This window comes from Diospyros lotus, chromosome 8, assembly GCF_014633365.1.
Source record: "Diospyros lotus cultivar Yz01 chromosome 8, ASM1463336v1, whole genome shotgun sequence".
NCBI lineage: Eukaryota > Viridiplantae > Streptophyta > Magnoliopsida > Ericales > Ebenaceae > Diospyros > Diospyros lotus.
Genome location: NC_068345.1, coordinates 19,912,092 through 19,930,633, shown reverse-complemented (window position 1 = coordinate 19,930,633; position 18,542 = coordinate 19,912,092). Strand labels below are relative to the sequence as shown.

At 34.2% G+C, this 18,542-nt stretch overlaps 1 protein-coding gene across 1 annotated transcript; it reads left to right on the top strand.

Annotated features, from left to right (window-relative positions):
- The first annotated feature begins 651 nt into the window (after positions 1–651).
- LOC127808969 (uncharacterized) lies at positions 652–16,587 on the top strand. The gene is made up of 2 exons (XM_052347732.1): positions 652–839; positions 15,830–16,587. The coding sequence occupies exon 2, from the start codon at positions 15,868–15,870 to the stop codon at positions 16,411–16,413; it is 546 nt and encodes a 181-aa protein (XP_052203692.1). The 5' UTR covers positions 652–839; positions 15,830–15,867; the 3' UTR covers positions 16,414–16,587.
- The last annotated feature ends 1,955 nt before the right edge of the window (positions 16,588–18,542 follow it).

Sequence of the window (18,542 nt, the reverse complement as noted above, 5' to 3'; positions counted from 1 at the left end):
ATCATCAAATGATGTATTAGAGCCAAGTAATTAATATAAAATAGTTGAATCCCTAATCAAATAAATTAATCATCAAAAGACCATAAAACCTCATGATTATGTCACCATAGTTATATAAAGTAGTTTAATGCCTAATTAATTTTTAATTTTTGAATATGTAGATTGTTGAGCTAACGCTAATTTGATAATTAGTTTCGATCATCAGCATCCATCGTTGATGGTAGCCAACAACGTTTTTTCATAAACGCAAGTTTTGACAATAAAAAAAATTAATTTTAAATCTACAAAAATTAATGAAATATATATTGTAACTATGTAAAATTAAAAAAATATATAATTACCTTAACTCAAGATAACTCAAAAAATATAATTATTAATATAAAAAATTGATGTATTAAAATCAAGTAATTAATATAAAATAGTTGAATCATAACCTAATAAATTAAAAAACATGAGACCAACTTCATAATTATGTCATCATATTTATAAAAACTCAAAATGATCCAAAATTTCATAATATAAAGAGTAATATATATATAAATAATATTTTCTCTTAAATTAATTTAAACAATAATATGGGAGTTTGAAATTATGTCCTCACAAATTAGTTTAGGTTTTATGTTTTATTTATTATACAATTCTTCAGTTGAAAGTTTGAAACGCTATTGTCCGCCGATTAGGTTTTCTTCACTGCTGTCCCTTGACGATTAGGTTTTCTTCGCTACTGTCCGCCGCCTTCGGCCCTTCTCCTTTGTCTCCGTTGCCGTCTCCGCTGATCTTGAGTTTCGATTCGGAGTTCCTGACCGCCTATTCCGAGTTCCCCTCGGTCTTCGTCCACGGTAAGGTTTTCGACGACCTTCTTTTCTAGTTTCCGCCGATTCCGAGTTCCCCTTCGTTTTCTGTTAGAAAAATTTAAGCTACTGTCTTGCTCGTTCCTGCTTTGTAATTTTCATTATTTGGGGACCATTCTATTCTATCTATTTTTTGTTGTAATATTTCTGATGGTATTTAGGCGCTTTTTCTTTGTGTTATTAAGCCATATGAAGTATTTTATCTTCCAATTGAAATTTATTCTGTCGATTAGTTTATTGAGGGAGCAATTTTACTGGAACCTTCATTGCTCGTGCAGAATACCATGCTGTACAAGCCCTCGAAATAATTCCAAGGATGCTTGCTTTAGGGCCTTTTGATTTTGCATTATCCCTATGTTTTCAATGTCTGCTTTTACTTTGTATTTATTTTGTGTTCATTTTTATTTTTTATTATAAAATAAAAACTAACCATTAAATTTGATCATGTTTTTCAAAATTTTGAAAATAAAAACTAAAATGACACTCGATATAAGTGTTTATATATATCTTATCAGATAATTAAATTTATAAAAATTATTTTATATTGACAAAAATTTGCATCCCCTTTGTAGGGTTTAAGTTGATGAATAGAGTGTAGCTAGTTAGTGATTAAAATTTAGGTGGATGAAGAGTGTGGAAATAAAATATCATAAGAAAAATATATTTTGATATTTTTACTTTTTTAAAATGAAAATTGTATTCATCAATGTAGTAAATGAAGTTTTCTGTTTATTTTTTCAGTAAGTGAATGAAAATAGAAAATTGAAAATGACCCTAGACTCAAATGGGCTATTAAGATAAGGCATTGGTTGATTGACATAAAGACGTTTTTTATTGTATGTTGTAAATAAGAGGGAAAATCGTAACTACATCTTGTAGTTTGTGTTGTTCATAAAGAGATTATGACCATTAAATAAATTCTGCTTCGCATATATTCAAGGGTTCAGAATGACAGGATGGTGATTGACTAAACCATTACTTTAATTTACTATCTTTTAATTAATTTGCTGTAATTTTTTTATGAGTTATTGAATTGCTTAATTTTCATTTTTTTTGTTCTTTAATATTAGGATAACTTGATGGATTGAAGTTGGATAAAACTCAAGAATAAATTTTCCCTGCATATATTCAAGGGGTCCGAGGTTTCTTAGATGCTGCAAAATATCATGTTGACTCCATTGGTAGGATCCGATGCCCATGCCAAAACTGTAACAATTGTATCTTGAAAAGTTTAATAGAAGTCAAACAAGATATTTTTCTTTATGGGATGCTGGAAAATTGTTAGAACGGGAGGTGTTATGGCACACACCAGGAGGGGGGGGGGGGAATTGGATATTTTAAAATTCTTGATAGAACTTGAAAACTTTTTGACTCAATTGAGGTTTTAGTGATTTAAAACATAGAACATATGAAATGATAAATGTAAAGTAAGAAGAATAAATTACACAAAGGATTTATAGTGGTTCGGCTTAAACCAAGCCTAATCCACTACCTTAGCTCCCACTAAAGATTTTGAATCAATTCACTAAAACCTCCTACTTACACAAGTAGGCCCTCTAGCTACACAAGCTAGGAAATACAACCTCCTACTTAAACCAAGTAGGCCCTCTAGCTACACAAGTTAGGAAATACAAGAAGTGTACAATTGGAGAGAATCTAAGAGATGAATCTCTTAGTTACAATGTCTCTCAAAAATGATACAAGGCTTGAAGTAAATCATTACAAGTGAAGATCAAAGCCTTGAAGAGAGAAAATTAAAGCACAGACAATATAAATACAAATGTGTATACGATGTAAGCTCAAATCATTTCCTTTCCATCCATTTTTCTTCCCTTGATCATCCATGAGTTGTATTTATAGGCTTCCCAAAATCTTTGCCCGAAACTAGCTATTTTGTGATCGTTAGAGATTGAAAAACTAGCCGTTTGAAGCTTTTTGCAAAAGATATAGTCGACAGAAGAAAATGCATAGTTGACTATATTTTCAAGTAAAACAAGACATAGTCGACAGATAAGAAAGCATAGTCGACTATCTTCTAACACAAATTACCCATAGTCGACAGACATATACATAGTCGATAGATACAAAAATATGAAGAAGATTTTGAAAATCATGTACAAATATAGTCGACAGAAGAAAATCCATAGTCGACTATCTTTACATGATAGTCGACAGAGTGAAAAATAGTCGACAGAAGGCTTAAATCGTCGACAGATCAAACTAGCATAGTTGACTATCTTTATGCATAGTCGACTATCCTTATAACATAGTCGACTATTTTTAGGCATAGTCAACAGCATTAAACCACATAGTCGACTATCCATTTGAAAAGATTGAAAACTTAACAAATCCTCATTTTGATGCTTTTGAAAGAAAGTGAGATTATCAAAAATATATTTTGAAACAAACCACACTCAACCACACTTCAACATTTCTCCTATATAAATTTTCATAACTTTGTTTCAAGGAGATTTAAAGATTGTTTTTCACAAACTTATCCATAAATATTTACTCATAAAGATTTAGAGATTGATTTTCATATAGTCATTATCAAAATTATTTTATTACCAAGAGTAAACTATCAAACTAGACTTAATGGATGCATCATGGTGAGCCTTTTCAATTAGATAATGATAATCAATGTGGTGATTCATATGATGGAGGTGATTTTTATGATCAAGTTAATGATTAGGATAATAATGTTGAATGACATGCATAGGGGAAACCTTATGGAAGCTAATGTAGAGGAAATTTCCAATATCGCACATGTATGTCTAAAGGAGAAGTTGAGAAATTTACTAGACTATTGAATGATGCTGAATGTGAACTTTATCTTTGTTGCAAGAAGAACTCGAAGTTATCTTTTCTTATCAAGATGTTGTACAATGAGGCAATAACTAATTGTAGTAAGAAGTCTTTTAGTCTAAATCTAGAGTTGTTCAAGGATGCTCTTCCAAAAGGTGAAACACTTCCAAACTCTTATTATGAGATCAAGAAATTAATGCGCGATCTTGGCCTTAGCTATATCGAAAGGAGTATGAAGGTCTTGATCGATGTCCTAATCCAACTTGTAAAGCTTCTAGATGGAAGTTTGGTATGGGTAAACGTAAGAAGATTGCTCAAATGGTGGTTAGATATTTTCCTTTAAAACCTAGACTCCAAAGATTATTCATGTCCAAAGAAATTGTAGAAGAAATAAGGCGGCATAGAGAAAAACGTGTTGATGATGATACAATTAGGCATTGGACTGATGCTAAGGAATGGAAAAATTTTGATAAGTTACATAGTTGGTTTGCTCAAGATCCTCGCAATGTGCGGCTAGGCCTTTCTAGTGATGGATTCAACCCATTTGGCAATATGAGCACTAATTACTCCATGTGGCCAGTTATTTTATTGCCCTATAATTTGTCACATTGGAAATGTATGAAAGAGTTGTTTATATTTTTGTCCATGCTTATCCTTGGTAAGGATTCTCCTAGAAATGATATTGATGTATATTTGCAATCATCAATAGAGGAGTTGAAAGAATTATGGGAAGAGGGACTTGAAACATATGATGCATATTCTGGTGATAAGTTTCAATTGCATGTTGCACTGTTATGTTATGGACTATAAATGATTATTTGGGTGGAGTACAGAGGGAAAGTTAGTTTGTCCTATTTGCAATGAGTGGACAAGCTTGCTTACTTTAAAGAATGGGAAAAACAATGTTACATGGGTCATTGTAGGTATTTGGATAAACAACACTCGTGAAGAAAAAGTAAAAGATTTAATGGTAAGCCAGAGGATTAGTTAGAACCAAAAGAGTTATCTATGTTGGAAACACTAAAGACAATTTTAAGACTCGTATGGATTTGGAAACAATGGGTATAAGAAAAGAGTTGCACTTGCAACGAGATGGTGACTAGTTCCTGATGCATGTTAAAATTAGTGGAAGAAAACTAATGGGTGATGTTTTGCACTGTCTAGTGATAACAAATTTAAAATGAGAAGTAAAACTAAAAAATTAAATACTAATTCCTTGTAGTATTCATTCTCGTACTTGAAATCTAAACTTTTGCAAATTATGTGAAATTAAGAAAAGCAACCGGAGAAAAACCATGTTACTAAGAAATTCTTATATTTTATTTTCCTTCTTTTTCATGGTATTTCACAAGAGGGGGGAATATATATCTTCCATTGCATCTATAAATAGTCACAACTTTACCTGACAAGCTACCAAATCAAAGCTATCTTGTAAATTGTATACCACTAAACATCACAAGAATAAGGTGTGATTTGAGCTCAATGTGATTATAAGCATTGTCCTAGACGTGTTCTGTTTTTTCCCAATTACAACCCCTCTTCATATGGAAAAATTCATACTAATAATGTCTAGAAAGATTATTAGATCAAATGTTGTTTGATTAATAATCATTCTCAATAGTTAGACTCCATGATACATAACTTGTCGAGAAGAGGGGCGACCTCTAGACAATGGGGGGACATTGTCTAGACCCAAATTATAGGTCCCATACTAGAACTAATCCCAAGATAGGACAGGCTCCTTGGGACTAGTAAGCCACATGTACAACTATGATACATGAAAATTCACAAAATCATAGATGCTTAATAAAAATTTCAATTAATCATAATTCATAACAGAATGGGAATGAGCATTCATGTAATCAGATTTTATAACTAGGATTGAACGTCATTAGGGACTGAGCCCGCTCGCCAAAATACTTAAACTCCCTATGCCTCTTGTTATTTGAAAACCATTTTATCTATTAACAATTATAAGAAAAAGCATGAATGCAACAAATGTGGGAACAACTAGTAGAGCCATCTCACATATCTTTGGTGCAAAATGCTCATAATAACAATAATAATAGTACACAGTGGCATATATGCCCTAAGGTGAGTTGTTAGAGTAATTCACAACACTCCACTGATTCTCTCAACTCAACTAGCTTACTACCAACTCAAGAACACACCGATAATGAAACACACAGAGGAGAAACACAAACTGACATACACACACCAAGAACATGCAAGAATTATCCTGGTTCAGTTTTGAAAACAAGACCTACATCTGGACTACTAGGCACCAATCTGATCCACTATCTTGAAACATCCATGAGATGATTACAATGAGATCCGAATCCCCCTTGCCCATATACACTAAAGGCTATTAGGATCCTAGAGAATACAAGCTATACACAGCCACTCTCTACCTCTCGCACTCAATCCCAAACACAAGACAACAATTGGAAACTAACCTTTCCGAGAATAGGTGCGCTAAAACCTCTGATATTTTCTCCTATCCCATGACCCCTATTTATAAGATATAGGGGCGTGGATTACAAGATAAAATCGCTTGCCCAACTGACCTAACTAACCTAATTGGTCAGCTGCCCCTTCTAGAAACAAACCTTCTAGAAGAGAGATTAAATCTAACACTAAAACATAAACGAAACATGCAACAATATAAAGAAACTTGTTTACATTTAATCTAATTTAATACAAATGTCACAACATGATTGATAGAAACAATAACACATACTAGTCCTTGCTTACAATATAATGTCATATTACCATTGTTGAGTTTTATGTTTTAATGATGATTATCTTATGCAAAATTTTAATGTAAGGTTTGTTCTATGTTAAGGATGCTTTGAGATTTATTTTAAGAAATCTTGTTATTTATGTCATGTTCTCATAAGTCTATTAATATATTTTATATATGTGAAAAATTGTTTAGAATATTGCTTAAGGATATGTTAAGCCTATCTCAATAAGTTATATATGTTGGAATTGCCTTGAGAATATATATAGAGGTCAAGGAACCTTGATAGGATTATCTCTTAGTATGGTTTATCTATTAATGTTCTCATATATGTAAAACTTGTTTTTAGCCATATGCTTTATTTATAATTCTAATCAAGGCATGCACCTGGCGTGAGCCTAGCCTCTCTTCTCTTCTTCTACTCTTTCATTTGACTTTCAGCCTGGGTAAAGAGTGGGGAGCCATTGTTGTGGCACAACCCAGTAACCCACTAGGAGAGTCCTCTCGAAGCAATCGATGCATATTTATCACATTGGAGAGAGCGATTCATTTGGCGAGAAGACTTTCTCAAGGTTAGAGTCCATCTCCCATAGGAAAAGCCCTTTGTTACCCACCATTCACCTGGGAGTAGCTTCTCGAATTTGCATGATTCCCCTTAGTTGAGCCTCACTCTTGGGAGGAATCCAAGAAGATACGTCCCCCACCTGCATTACCCCGCATTGTCTTGAGGCAATGCGGCTCGCCTATTCTAGGCCCATCTTCCGGGGGGCCTTTCCCACTGGGGGAGAGGTGTTTCTCCTGAAGGCTTTTTTGTGCTTAGCCTCGGGATAACATCGCAAACGGGGGAGACGCACCCAACCCTTCTTGGGAAAGAGCACCGTACCCTCACACGTGTGTCACGTGTCCCTGTCCCTCATGTTGCCTATAAATATCTCCCAAACTTCTCAGTTTTGAGACATGGAAACATAAGCAAGCACAAACACAACGGTACACCAAAGCCCCAACCACTTTTCCTTCTCACATTTCTTGCACCACATTTCTATATTTTGCGTTGCATGAATACTTCTTTTGACGTAAGCAACAGAGGGCCTGCACAGAAGAAATCCTTGCGTGCTCTCTGACTACTTCTTGTCTTGCAGACCCTCTCGGAAGACAAAGAGCTCCTTACTGGCACTCAACAATCTCGACCTCTCCAGCTCCATGGCTCTCCTTGCCAGTGGATCGAGCCTTCCCCAAGCTAGCAAACCGAATCATTCTTGGATGATCGCCTTTTCTTTTGGCTCTCGTAGACTAAGTAGGAAGCCCAAGGGGATCCTTGTGCTCTTTCAGCTGCTTGTTGAGTTTCCACACAACGAACAAATTTTAAATGTTATATCCAGACAACAACAAAAATAATACATAAATAAAAGAAATAAATTAAATGATTCTACTTATTTAAAGAATAAAATAAAAATGAAGGTGAAATAAATAAATAAAATGATTTAATCATTTATCTATTTATTTATTTATTGAAAAAGTTGAGTATTATTAAGAAAATGGGGCAAGGAATGAAATAAATAAATAAATAATGAATTTTATTTATTTAATTATATAACGTTCAATATTCAAAAATAGAAAAGAAAAAAAAGGAATATATATATCCAACTCAATCTTGCAAGATAGATTCGACCTGTTTTCAAGAAATCCGACCCAATAGGGTCAAATATAAAATAAAAGGGTAAACGCTATCTCTAGATTTCTTAAAAGCCCACGCATTTCACAGTCCCTCTCTCGCTCTCAAAAAGCTTCTCCCTTTCAAGATAACAGACGATGACCAGCCATTTTTTGACAATCGCTGCCGTCGTCGACAACGGGGTCTATAACTCTTCCTTGGTAAGGTCTCTAGGACTCTTCTCATCAACTTCTCTGGTTTATGTATGTATATATACACGCGAGTTTGGGGATGAAAAATCAACTTTTTTAAACTTAGATCTACTAAGTTCCAGCCGTTTGATCATTTGATTTTCGGATATGTGGGTCACTGGGCCATGGGGAGTTTGATGGCCGGTGGCTGGCAACGCTTTTCTAGAAACGTGAGTTTGCCTAAGAAAATTAATTTTTGGATCTCTTAAAATCTAGTTGTTAGTACGTTCCCATTTTTTGATATATGAATCATCAAGTTCCGATTGTTGGAATCACCAGTCGGCAGTGGTCGACGACAGCTTTTAGGTGGAAAATTAAATTTTATATCTACAAAAATCCGACCGTTGGATCATTTTTTTTTTTCACATATGTGTCATGACCCTAGGGTTTAGTTAGGGTCTTAGAAGTAATTGGAAGGAATTTGGGGAAGAAACAGTGAAGAATTGAAGGGAGAGATTGAATAGAATTAGGGAGAGAAGGAATGAGCAGTGAAGAACGAGAGAAAGAGCGAGAGGGAGGGAAAGAGAGAAATTGTAGAGAGAGATATTGGAATTTCAATTATCATTCAACATGTAAAACCCATCCATTTACAGCAGCCTTATATAGGCATATTTGTCTCCTAACAGCCTTGCACATGCAGCCATGTGCACCTAACTAATTGTTAAAATATCCAAAATAAACTATTTTACCCTATTACAATAATACCCTTTATTGCTCATAAGGTCATGAAAATATGTTAATAACGATGATCGGGGCAATCCGGTGATTGAGTCTGAGTGTCGGGACCATCGGCCAGCAGTGATGCCATTGTTTTAGTTTCCCCTTCAATTTCCAGTTAAGGGTTTGTTTGGTTGCACTAATTTGATTTTGGGCTTTAGGCTTGAAACATTTTATAAAATGATGATATGGGCCTTAGTTGTATTAAGACTATGAAGTTGGCCCTTGATCTTTAAAAATAAAATGGACCTTTAAGCTATAAGATTATGAGTTGGGAATTAAGTTCATAAGAATATGAAATTGGTCCTTAAGTTTATAAAACTGTGAATTGGGCCATAAGTTTATAAAATTATGAATTATCCCTTCAGTTTATAAAAATATAAATTGACCCTTAAATTTATAAAGTTATGAGTTGGCCCTTAAGTTTCTAAAATTGTAAATCGGCCTTTAAGCTACTAAATTAATGAATTTGGTCCCCCCATCTCTAACATACTCGTCACCCTTGCCTAATTTTAATGAATTTTTAACAGTATTTTGAAAGCAATTCATTTTAAAACAAGAAAAGTACCTAACTACACATAAGTGGATAAACATATATTTATATGTTAATATAATGCATACACAAGGACAGACTAAGTACGTGAGTACATTGCAAGTGTGTGGGGGTTGTGCATCTATTCACATACCCATCATTTACACTAACATGACCTTATAGTGTGCATTAACACATAACAACTCTTGGTGAGACATGATGACATAGCTCGATGAATTTCATAATGCCAAATTCAATTTGTTGGAGTCAACATAGGTGATAGTCATTTTAATGTTGGACGCTAGATCTGGCTAGGCACACTTATTAGTATGCACTTAGGGGTTTCTATTTTTGTTATCCTAATTTTTAGTAAGATGACCTTTTGTCCTTGTCATTGTAGGGTCTGATACCTTGACCCATACTCAGCCCTTCTTTCACTGCAAGCTTGACTTCTTTATACACTTGACGAGTAGAAAGGCTATGTTTATCTTTTAAAATTCACATGTATATACGATGCATCATATACTCTTTAAACCTGATCATCCTACATGATTTACTGATGAACTGCTTAATGTTTCAAATGCTCATGAAATATTTTCATTCTACTGGGAGAGACACTTGCATTATGTGTATACAATGACAACACGCAACTGTTTCTTTGTAATTAGATTGCATAATTATTGATGGACATGTTGCACTCTGTTGCATATTATGATGTTTTTAGATGATTTTAATATTATGATGGCATAGGGTATCTCATTCAAATATTATGATTTTAAACTCCAGTGTTCACAGCAGGATGATCATAGTTGAAAGAACTGATGGACACCCAAGAGGGGGGTGAATTGAGTTTTCAAAAACTTTTTATGTCACGACCCTAGGGGGTAGTACTGTAATTGGGAGGTTATTAACCTTGTAAACTGTTAGGGTCTAACTAAAGGAGTTAGTTGGTTAATAGGCGGGAATGGGTTGATGGTACAACAGCTTTTTGTTAGGCTGTTAAGTAGTTAGAAGAGTTGTTGCTGAATTGGCTAAAGGTTCTATATAAAGGAACCTACAGCATTGTGGAGGGATATCAGTTGAATGACTAATCAATTCCTCTCTTTCTTGATTCTCTCTCTCTTTCCTTCCTTATTTCTCTCTTTTCTCTCTCTATTTCTATCTCTCTCCCTTGTTCTTACATTCTATAGTTATTGAAATTGTCAGCCCTAATTCAAAGGTTTGACATTTTAGATTAAAAGGCTTTTGAGCAAAGAAAGAACCGCTTGGCCTTTTAGAATCCTTGAAAGATGAATATGAAGGATTTTATTTAAAGCTTGAATTCACGGCACTTTAGGAAATAATGATGCAAATATATTTTTGAATAACAATGAGCTTTGTAAGATCAAAATATGTTACTGTAACTGCAAACTATGAATGCTGGAAATAGAAATTTAACTTGCTGAAATGAAAGAAAGAAAGAATGCAGCACACAACATATTTCATAGTGGTTGAGCTCAACTAGCCTACTCCACTCCCTTGGCTCCTCACCAAGGATTTAACCAATCCACTATAGCTTTTGCAAGCTCAGCTATAACCTTAGTTTTTTACAGGTGCAGCTGTAATATTTGCTTTTCACAAGCTCAGCAATAACCAAATACAATGGTTTTTTAAGTCTCAACCGAAACCACTACCTTTTAAACGATGAGGTGTAACCTCTTGCCTTTTATGGATCAGGCATAACCACACAAGGATAGATAAAGATTATAGATTAAAACACTTGAGAAGCTCTTACAAGATTTAGAACAAACAATAAGATTAGCTTCTCACAAAGAAAAAAAGAGATATGAAGAATGTAAAGATGATAAGCACTCTTTCTCTCTTTTTCTAATTGAAGATGAAAACCTGAATTATTTTCTTGGCTCAAAACAGTAGTAGAAAGTATTAGAATGACAACCTTGATCTTCATCTCCTTATATGGTTGCTGTCTAAAGAATGAAAAACTGCAAGGACAGCTTTCTTTTTCCATAAAATAATTATTAGAATATGTGAATACCAAGATAAATGATTGATGGAAAATTTAGAGCCTTTTTGGAGCCTTAACGGTCTAAATTGTGCCTTAAAAGCACTTGTAACAGCTAGTCTTTAAGCTCCACCACACTGTTTACTCGAGTATTTTTGGCCTTTACTTGAGTGAAATTGGGCTTTACTCGAGTAAGCATTTTCTCCACTCACGTAAGCTTTGACAGCACTCAAGTAGACTCATCAGCTACTCGATTGAACACATCAGCTACTTGATTATACATGCACTACTTGTTGCCAACTGTGAGATGCATAAAATACATGACCGTTACACAATAATAGTCGATTGATCATCAATTTACACTCGATTGCTCATGAAAAGTACTTGATTAAGACCTCATGATCATTGTTCAAACACAATTACTCGACTATGAAATCGACATACTTGATTAATACAAGATTATACTCGATTAAGCTTATTTCTTAGTCGATTAAAAAGATATAACACTCGGCTATCACTTTGATCACTTGATTACTTTTGGTATAGCTGAAGCTTGCAATTTAATACTCGATTACTTAAAGCACGCACTTGAGTAATATTTAAACATATTCGATTTGCTCAATGCATTACTTGACTACCATTCAAACAACATGTATTGTTTTGAATATCATTATCAAAGCAATAACATCTAAAAGAGAAACAAAAACATTAAGTTTAAACACAAGTTTTTCATCACGATCTAATATATGACTTACGTTGAACCAAAACATTTTCAACACAAGTGCTGTTTGTGAAAGTTGATTAAACTAACTTTCCAAATACATTCACTTGGTTACATAGAAAGTCTTAGAAGATAAATGAGGTATTCTTGAGGGACATGACTTTGATAACAAGTTGAGAACAATATATGTTACTCAACGAGAATATTTCTTCCTTGATCAGAGAAGGATTATTCTTCTTAGCACACAAGAAGACTTATATCATAGAAATACCATTACTCAAATAACTATTCATTCACATATCAAATATATACTTGAAACACACATAAGTCAAGTAATTTACTTTTATTTGACTGAACTAAAACACATAGAACATTGCAAATATGTTGAGCACAAGATATGATACTCAACTACAAAGCAATTCATTTAGCACAAAGATACTTTTAACTTGAGTATTATGATGTCTCATTTATATTTAACAAAAACAAGAGCACATAAAAGATGAACAAGGCATATATGATTTCTATTTCATAAGCTCTAAGCCATCATACACAAATGCATACTTTGAGTAATTCTTGAAAGATAAAAACTTCAGAATTTCATTATTCAAATGCATTGAACCTAAACATGAGCAATACTAGGAAGAATTGCTTGGAACACATACAACATTTAAGTTCTTTCACGAACTATTTTGACTATATCTAGATGCTTTAAGATAATACTATTTAATTGCATCTTCATTCTTATTCAAGTGATTAATCATTACTATAAACCTGTGAAGATGGATTTTCAATAGCTTAATCAAAATGCTACGTGAAATCAACAATCCTATAAATACTTGAACCAAAGCAACAAACATTTAACTAATAAAATCTTAAATGTTTTTCCATTAAATTTCAAAGCATTGAGAGCCTTAAGAATCTGATATCAAATATCACATAGGCAATGTAGGCTTTATGAATTTGAGCTTTAGGATCACTATCTAAGCATGAATACATTTACTCAAGAGCAAAGATGATTTAAATCAAATAAAACACATTGCTCCTAGATTTGAGAAAATGCTTAAAACATATTTTGAGTGCTTAAGATATTTTCCAACCTTAAGCTTACTCTTAAGTGTCTTGAGGATATATGACATTTATCCAAGACACTAATGCATTGAGGATATATGGAATATCTCTTGGATTCCTAGAGCAACTTATCAATATACTAAGCATATTGGAAGATAAGGAATAGAACATGTCTCAATCATAAGAAAAGCATTGTAAGGTTATCAATGCTACCATAACAAGTCTATGATAAGACAATATAAATTCTACAAATCAAAACTCAAGTACCATTACTTTTGAGTATATGATCACTTAAACATTAGATATAAAATATAGAACACATTACTTTTAACTTTGAGTAATGCTGCCACATAAAATACTTAGTATATCATGAGCTTCACAAACCACTCAAGCATTATCCTTATGATGACCCTAAAGAGAGGTATATTAAAAGATATATAAATAAAGCATATGGCTAAAAACAAGTTTCACACATATGAGAACATTAATAATTAAATCATAATAAGAGATAATCCTATCAAGGTTCCTTGACCTTATATATATTCTCAAGGCAACCTCAACATATATAAACTATCAAGCTAGGCTTAACATATGCTTAAGCAATATTCTAAACAATTTTTCACATATACAAAATATGTTAATAGGCTATGAGAACATGACATAAATAACAATATTTCTTTAAGATAAATCTCAAAGCATCCTTAACATAGAACAAACCTTACATTAAAGTTTTGCATAAGATAATCATCATCAAAACATAAAACTCAGCAATGGTAATATGAGCCTTGGCATGCCTTGACCATGTTAATATGACATTGTATTGTGAGCAGGGAATCGCATGTGTTACTGCTGCTATCAATCACCTTAGGGCATATGTGACACTATGTGCTATTATTATTATTATTATGGGCATTTTGCGCCAAAGATATGTGAGATGGTTCTACTAGCTGTTCCCACATTTTTTGCATTCATGCTTTTTTTTTTTTATATAACTGTTAATAGATAAAATAGTTTTCAAATAACAAGATGCATAGGGAGTTTAAGTATTTTGGCGAGCTGGCTCAGTCCCTCATGACATTCATTCTGTCACACTATGAACTTGACCCGAGGAAGAATTTTCAATTTCTTGTTTCTTTTACTACTGTAATTTCCTTACTGTTATTTTTACTTACTGCTGTAATTCCAATTCTGTTAGAGATTGTTAGCCTAGGGAATCCACGTGCATGTGGATATAGCTGGCACTGGCAGTGGACGGTTACAACTGCCTAGCTGTAGGAATCTGCCTTAGCAGGCTGTATAAATCATCTCCTAACGATTTCCTTGGGTATCAATGAAGAATATCTGAATATTTTATCCCTTCTCTCTCTCGTTCTTCCTCTCTCTCAATTCTCTCTCTCTCTCCCCTTCTTTCTTTCCTCGGTTTAGTACTCTGTTCCTTTGGGAACATCTTCCCATTCATATTGAATAGGAAGAGAGACAATTGTCAGGCTTTGGCCGTGACACAATCCTAGTTATAAAATCTGATTAGATGGATGCTCATTCCCATTGTGTTATGAATTATGATTTACTGAAATTTTCATTAATCATCAGTATTAAGCATCTATGATTTGTGAATTTTCATGTATCATGGTTGTACACATGGCTTACTAGTCCCAAGGAGCCTGTCCTATCTTGGGATTAGTTCTGGTCATGGGCCCTATGATTTGGGTCATGACAGTGGCTCCACCCATTGTCTAGAGGTCGCCCCTCTTCTCGGCAAGTTGTGTATCATGGAGTCTAAATATTGGGAATGATTATTGATCAAACAACATTTGATCTAATAATCTTTCTAGACATTATTAGTATGAATTTTTCCATATGAAGAGGGGTTGTAATTGGGACGAAACAGAACAGTTCTTGGACAATGCTTATAATCACATTGAGTTCAAATCACACATTATTCTTGTGATGTTCAGTGGTATACAATTTACAAGATAGCTTTGATTTGGTAGCTTGCCAGGTAAAGTTGTGACTATTTTATAGATGTAATGGAAAATATATATTCCCCCCTCTTGTTAAATACCATGAAAAAGAAGGAAAATAAAATATAAGAATTTCTTAGTTTACATGGCTTTTCTCCTGTTGCTTTTCTTAATTTCACATAATTTGCAAAAGTTTAGATTTTAAGTTGGAGAGTGAATACTATGGGGAATTAGTATTTAATTTTTTAGTTTTTCTTCTCATTTTAAATTTGTTATCACTAGACAGCACAAAACATCACCCATTAGTTTTCTTCTTAATTGCTTCTGCCTGGACTATGGAGATGTTATTGCCGAGGGAACTCTTAAACTGCTTTGCAGCCTTTGGATATAAAATGGTGTTTTTTTTTAATTAGACCTTCTCTAAGATGGAGAGCTATATTAATTTCTGTCAATGCTTTCTTTAAGATCTATTGCTTTTAGTACAACACCCTTGTGTAAAACATATAATGTTCTTTTGTCATTTGCAGTGGAAGTGGTTGATGCAATCAAGTTTTGAGCTTCAACTATGCTTTCGGGTGACAACTTGTTATGCAAATCGCACTATGACATTCTAGGTGTCAGAGAAGATGCAAACTATGAAGAGATCCGCACAAGCTATCGGTTAGCCATCCTTAATTCCCATCCGGACAAATTGAGAACACCTGAAGATTCGTCTGCAGACCATGAATCTGGATCTAGATTTCTGGAAGTGCAGAGAGCCTGGGAAATCCTCAGCAACCCGAAGTTGCGGGCAGCTTACCATAGTGAACTACAAGCACTGAGGCAGGATTTTGTTGCTGCAGAAGACGTTTGTTTGGAAGATATGATAGTTGACGTTACGGGCGAAGTTGTGGAGCTCTTCTGCCAGTGCCGGTGTGGTGACTACTACTCTATTGATTCTGCGGAGTTGGGAGAGATGGGATATAGGCTAGTGAGAGATGGAAGTAATATATCTTTAAACAATGGTGATGCTCTATCATCATCAGTTCTCCTTTCTTGTGGTTCCTGCTCTCTGCAAGTTCGTTTGTTGATTAATGGGGAAATTGTTCTTAATAGTACCGATCCTCTGTAATGCAGATGTAATGGTTTTGGTTTTGGTTAAATTTTTTGAAATAGCAGTCTCGGTGTCTTCAGGCTTTACCTTTCAATATAGTAACAACAAATCTACCACCTGAAAAGGCATTGAATTGGATGTTGGTACTTTGCCAAAGTTTCAACTATTTTCAATTCATAATTTAAGGGCATTGCTCGCCTTTTCTAACTGGTGGAGCTGAATGCAAGGCGAATGAAAGTCAATCCCTGAAATACATGTTAAAGTAACCTCCTAATTTTAGTTGCAAATTTAGATTTTGACTTAGATGTGGCAAACCATCCTTAAAAATAACATATGCCTTCAGGAGGAGCGCAATTTTTAAATCCCATGACTGAGGTCAGTTATAACAGTTTTTTACCTATGATTAGATAGTGTGTATGATCACTATATATTATTATAATATCGTGTTTAAAAATTTTTGAAAAAAGTTTTCTTTTACCTTTTTGTGCTATAAATTTCTTGTTTCTATTAATTTGGTTCACATGCACGCCCATTGATCTTTTCTTCTGCAAGTAATTTTTTATCGAAAAATATTATACTTATAAATAAGTTTGACAAATAAAATTCATAAGCTGACATGATATACATAAATTTATAATAATTTTACTCAAAATTAATAATAATGAGTAGATTTATTATTATTTTAAGTATGGCTTATCAATTTGGATAGAACTATTATAAATTTGTATAACTATTAAGAATTTATGTGTGTCATATCAATTTATGATGGTTGCTTGTCAAACTTATTTGTGGATATGACATTTTTCTATTTTATCTCTACTATATTTCACGTGTTAATATTTTGCATCTTAATTTTGTGATTTATATTTTTGATAATCTCTAGTCTTTTCAAACAATTAATTTGAGAAATCTAAATTGAGGAAGTTCTTTGGAGCAATTATTTCGAGCAAAAGGACAAAGTCAGTAGTCGTAGGAGTCTTTCTAAGGACGAACGTGGAGAAGTTTTTCAGAGTGTGGAGGAGTCGTAAGAATTTGGAAGTGCTTGAGAATAGAAGTGGATCCATATGGGGGACCACCCATTATTTATAAGACCCTGGCATGAAAATTGAACTGGTGTTGTAATCATTATGCCTACGACTTTTTGGGGCAAAAAATTCGTCACTCTTCTAAGCATTCTCATGAACTGTCCTAAATCAGGAACCCAAAGTTCTTCCAAGTAATTAGACATCTCACCCTCTTTTTTTTTGGCTATGCTGCTGAGTTTTCTCGCAACACTTCTTCTGAGCATTTGTGATGGTTTGCCTCATAATCTCATCCAGCTATCGATTCTGAATAAAACCAGTGCAAGATGTGACTTTTTCGGAACAACTCCTTACATCTGATATACTCTTCCCGCCAACTTTTAGTTGAAGCAAAAAGTGAGGAGCCATTATTTGTAGCTTGACCTCTAGGGGGAATTTCTCCCAGAGAAGCCATGTTGTCTGGGAGAAGAAATTATTGTTGCCTAACTAGAACAATTAAATTTATTTGTATTGGGATTAGCTAAAATGGAGTCTAGGCTAGAATGGCGAGATCTGAGAGGTTGAGGGGGTTGAGTTGAGGCTGCTACTCAGGAGAGTTGTGGCTTCAGAAGACACGGAGGGGCCTTTAGGGTCTTCGGGGTACTGAGGTTGGAGAGGTCTTAGAGGGTCTTGGTCGAGAAGGTCTCAAAGGGTCTTTGGGAAAATCAACTGCGAAGTCTTCGGAGAGTAGTGTCTTTCTTGAGTCTGCGATCACAAAGGACGTCAGAAAGGCACGCGAGGATCTTCCTTACGCGAGCCATCTAATGCCAAAGTTAGACAAAATAGACTATGATGTACATGTAAGAGAATGCAAATGAATGTATGTTGTGTGCATTAAGGGGTCATCCAGTGTCCCAAAGGGTAGGGTTAATATTTTTCAGATGAGTTTTAGAGTTAGAAAGAATAAGGGTCCAAAGATATCCAAAAGATTCAGAAAGATCCAAAAACATTTGTCTGCCTTAAAGGAGGCAGGTGCATATAGATGCTAGGCAAGGCTCATAGTTGAGTCTTCAGACTCTTTCGGGAGATGCATTGGGTGAGGCTGGAGGGCCTGGAGATATCTTCAAGGTGAAGGTGCCCCGATGA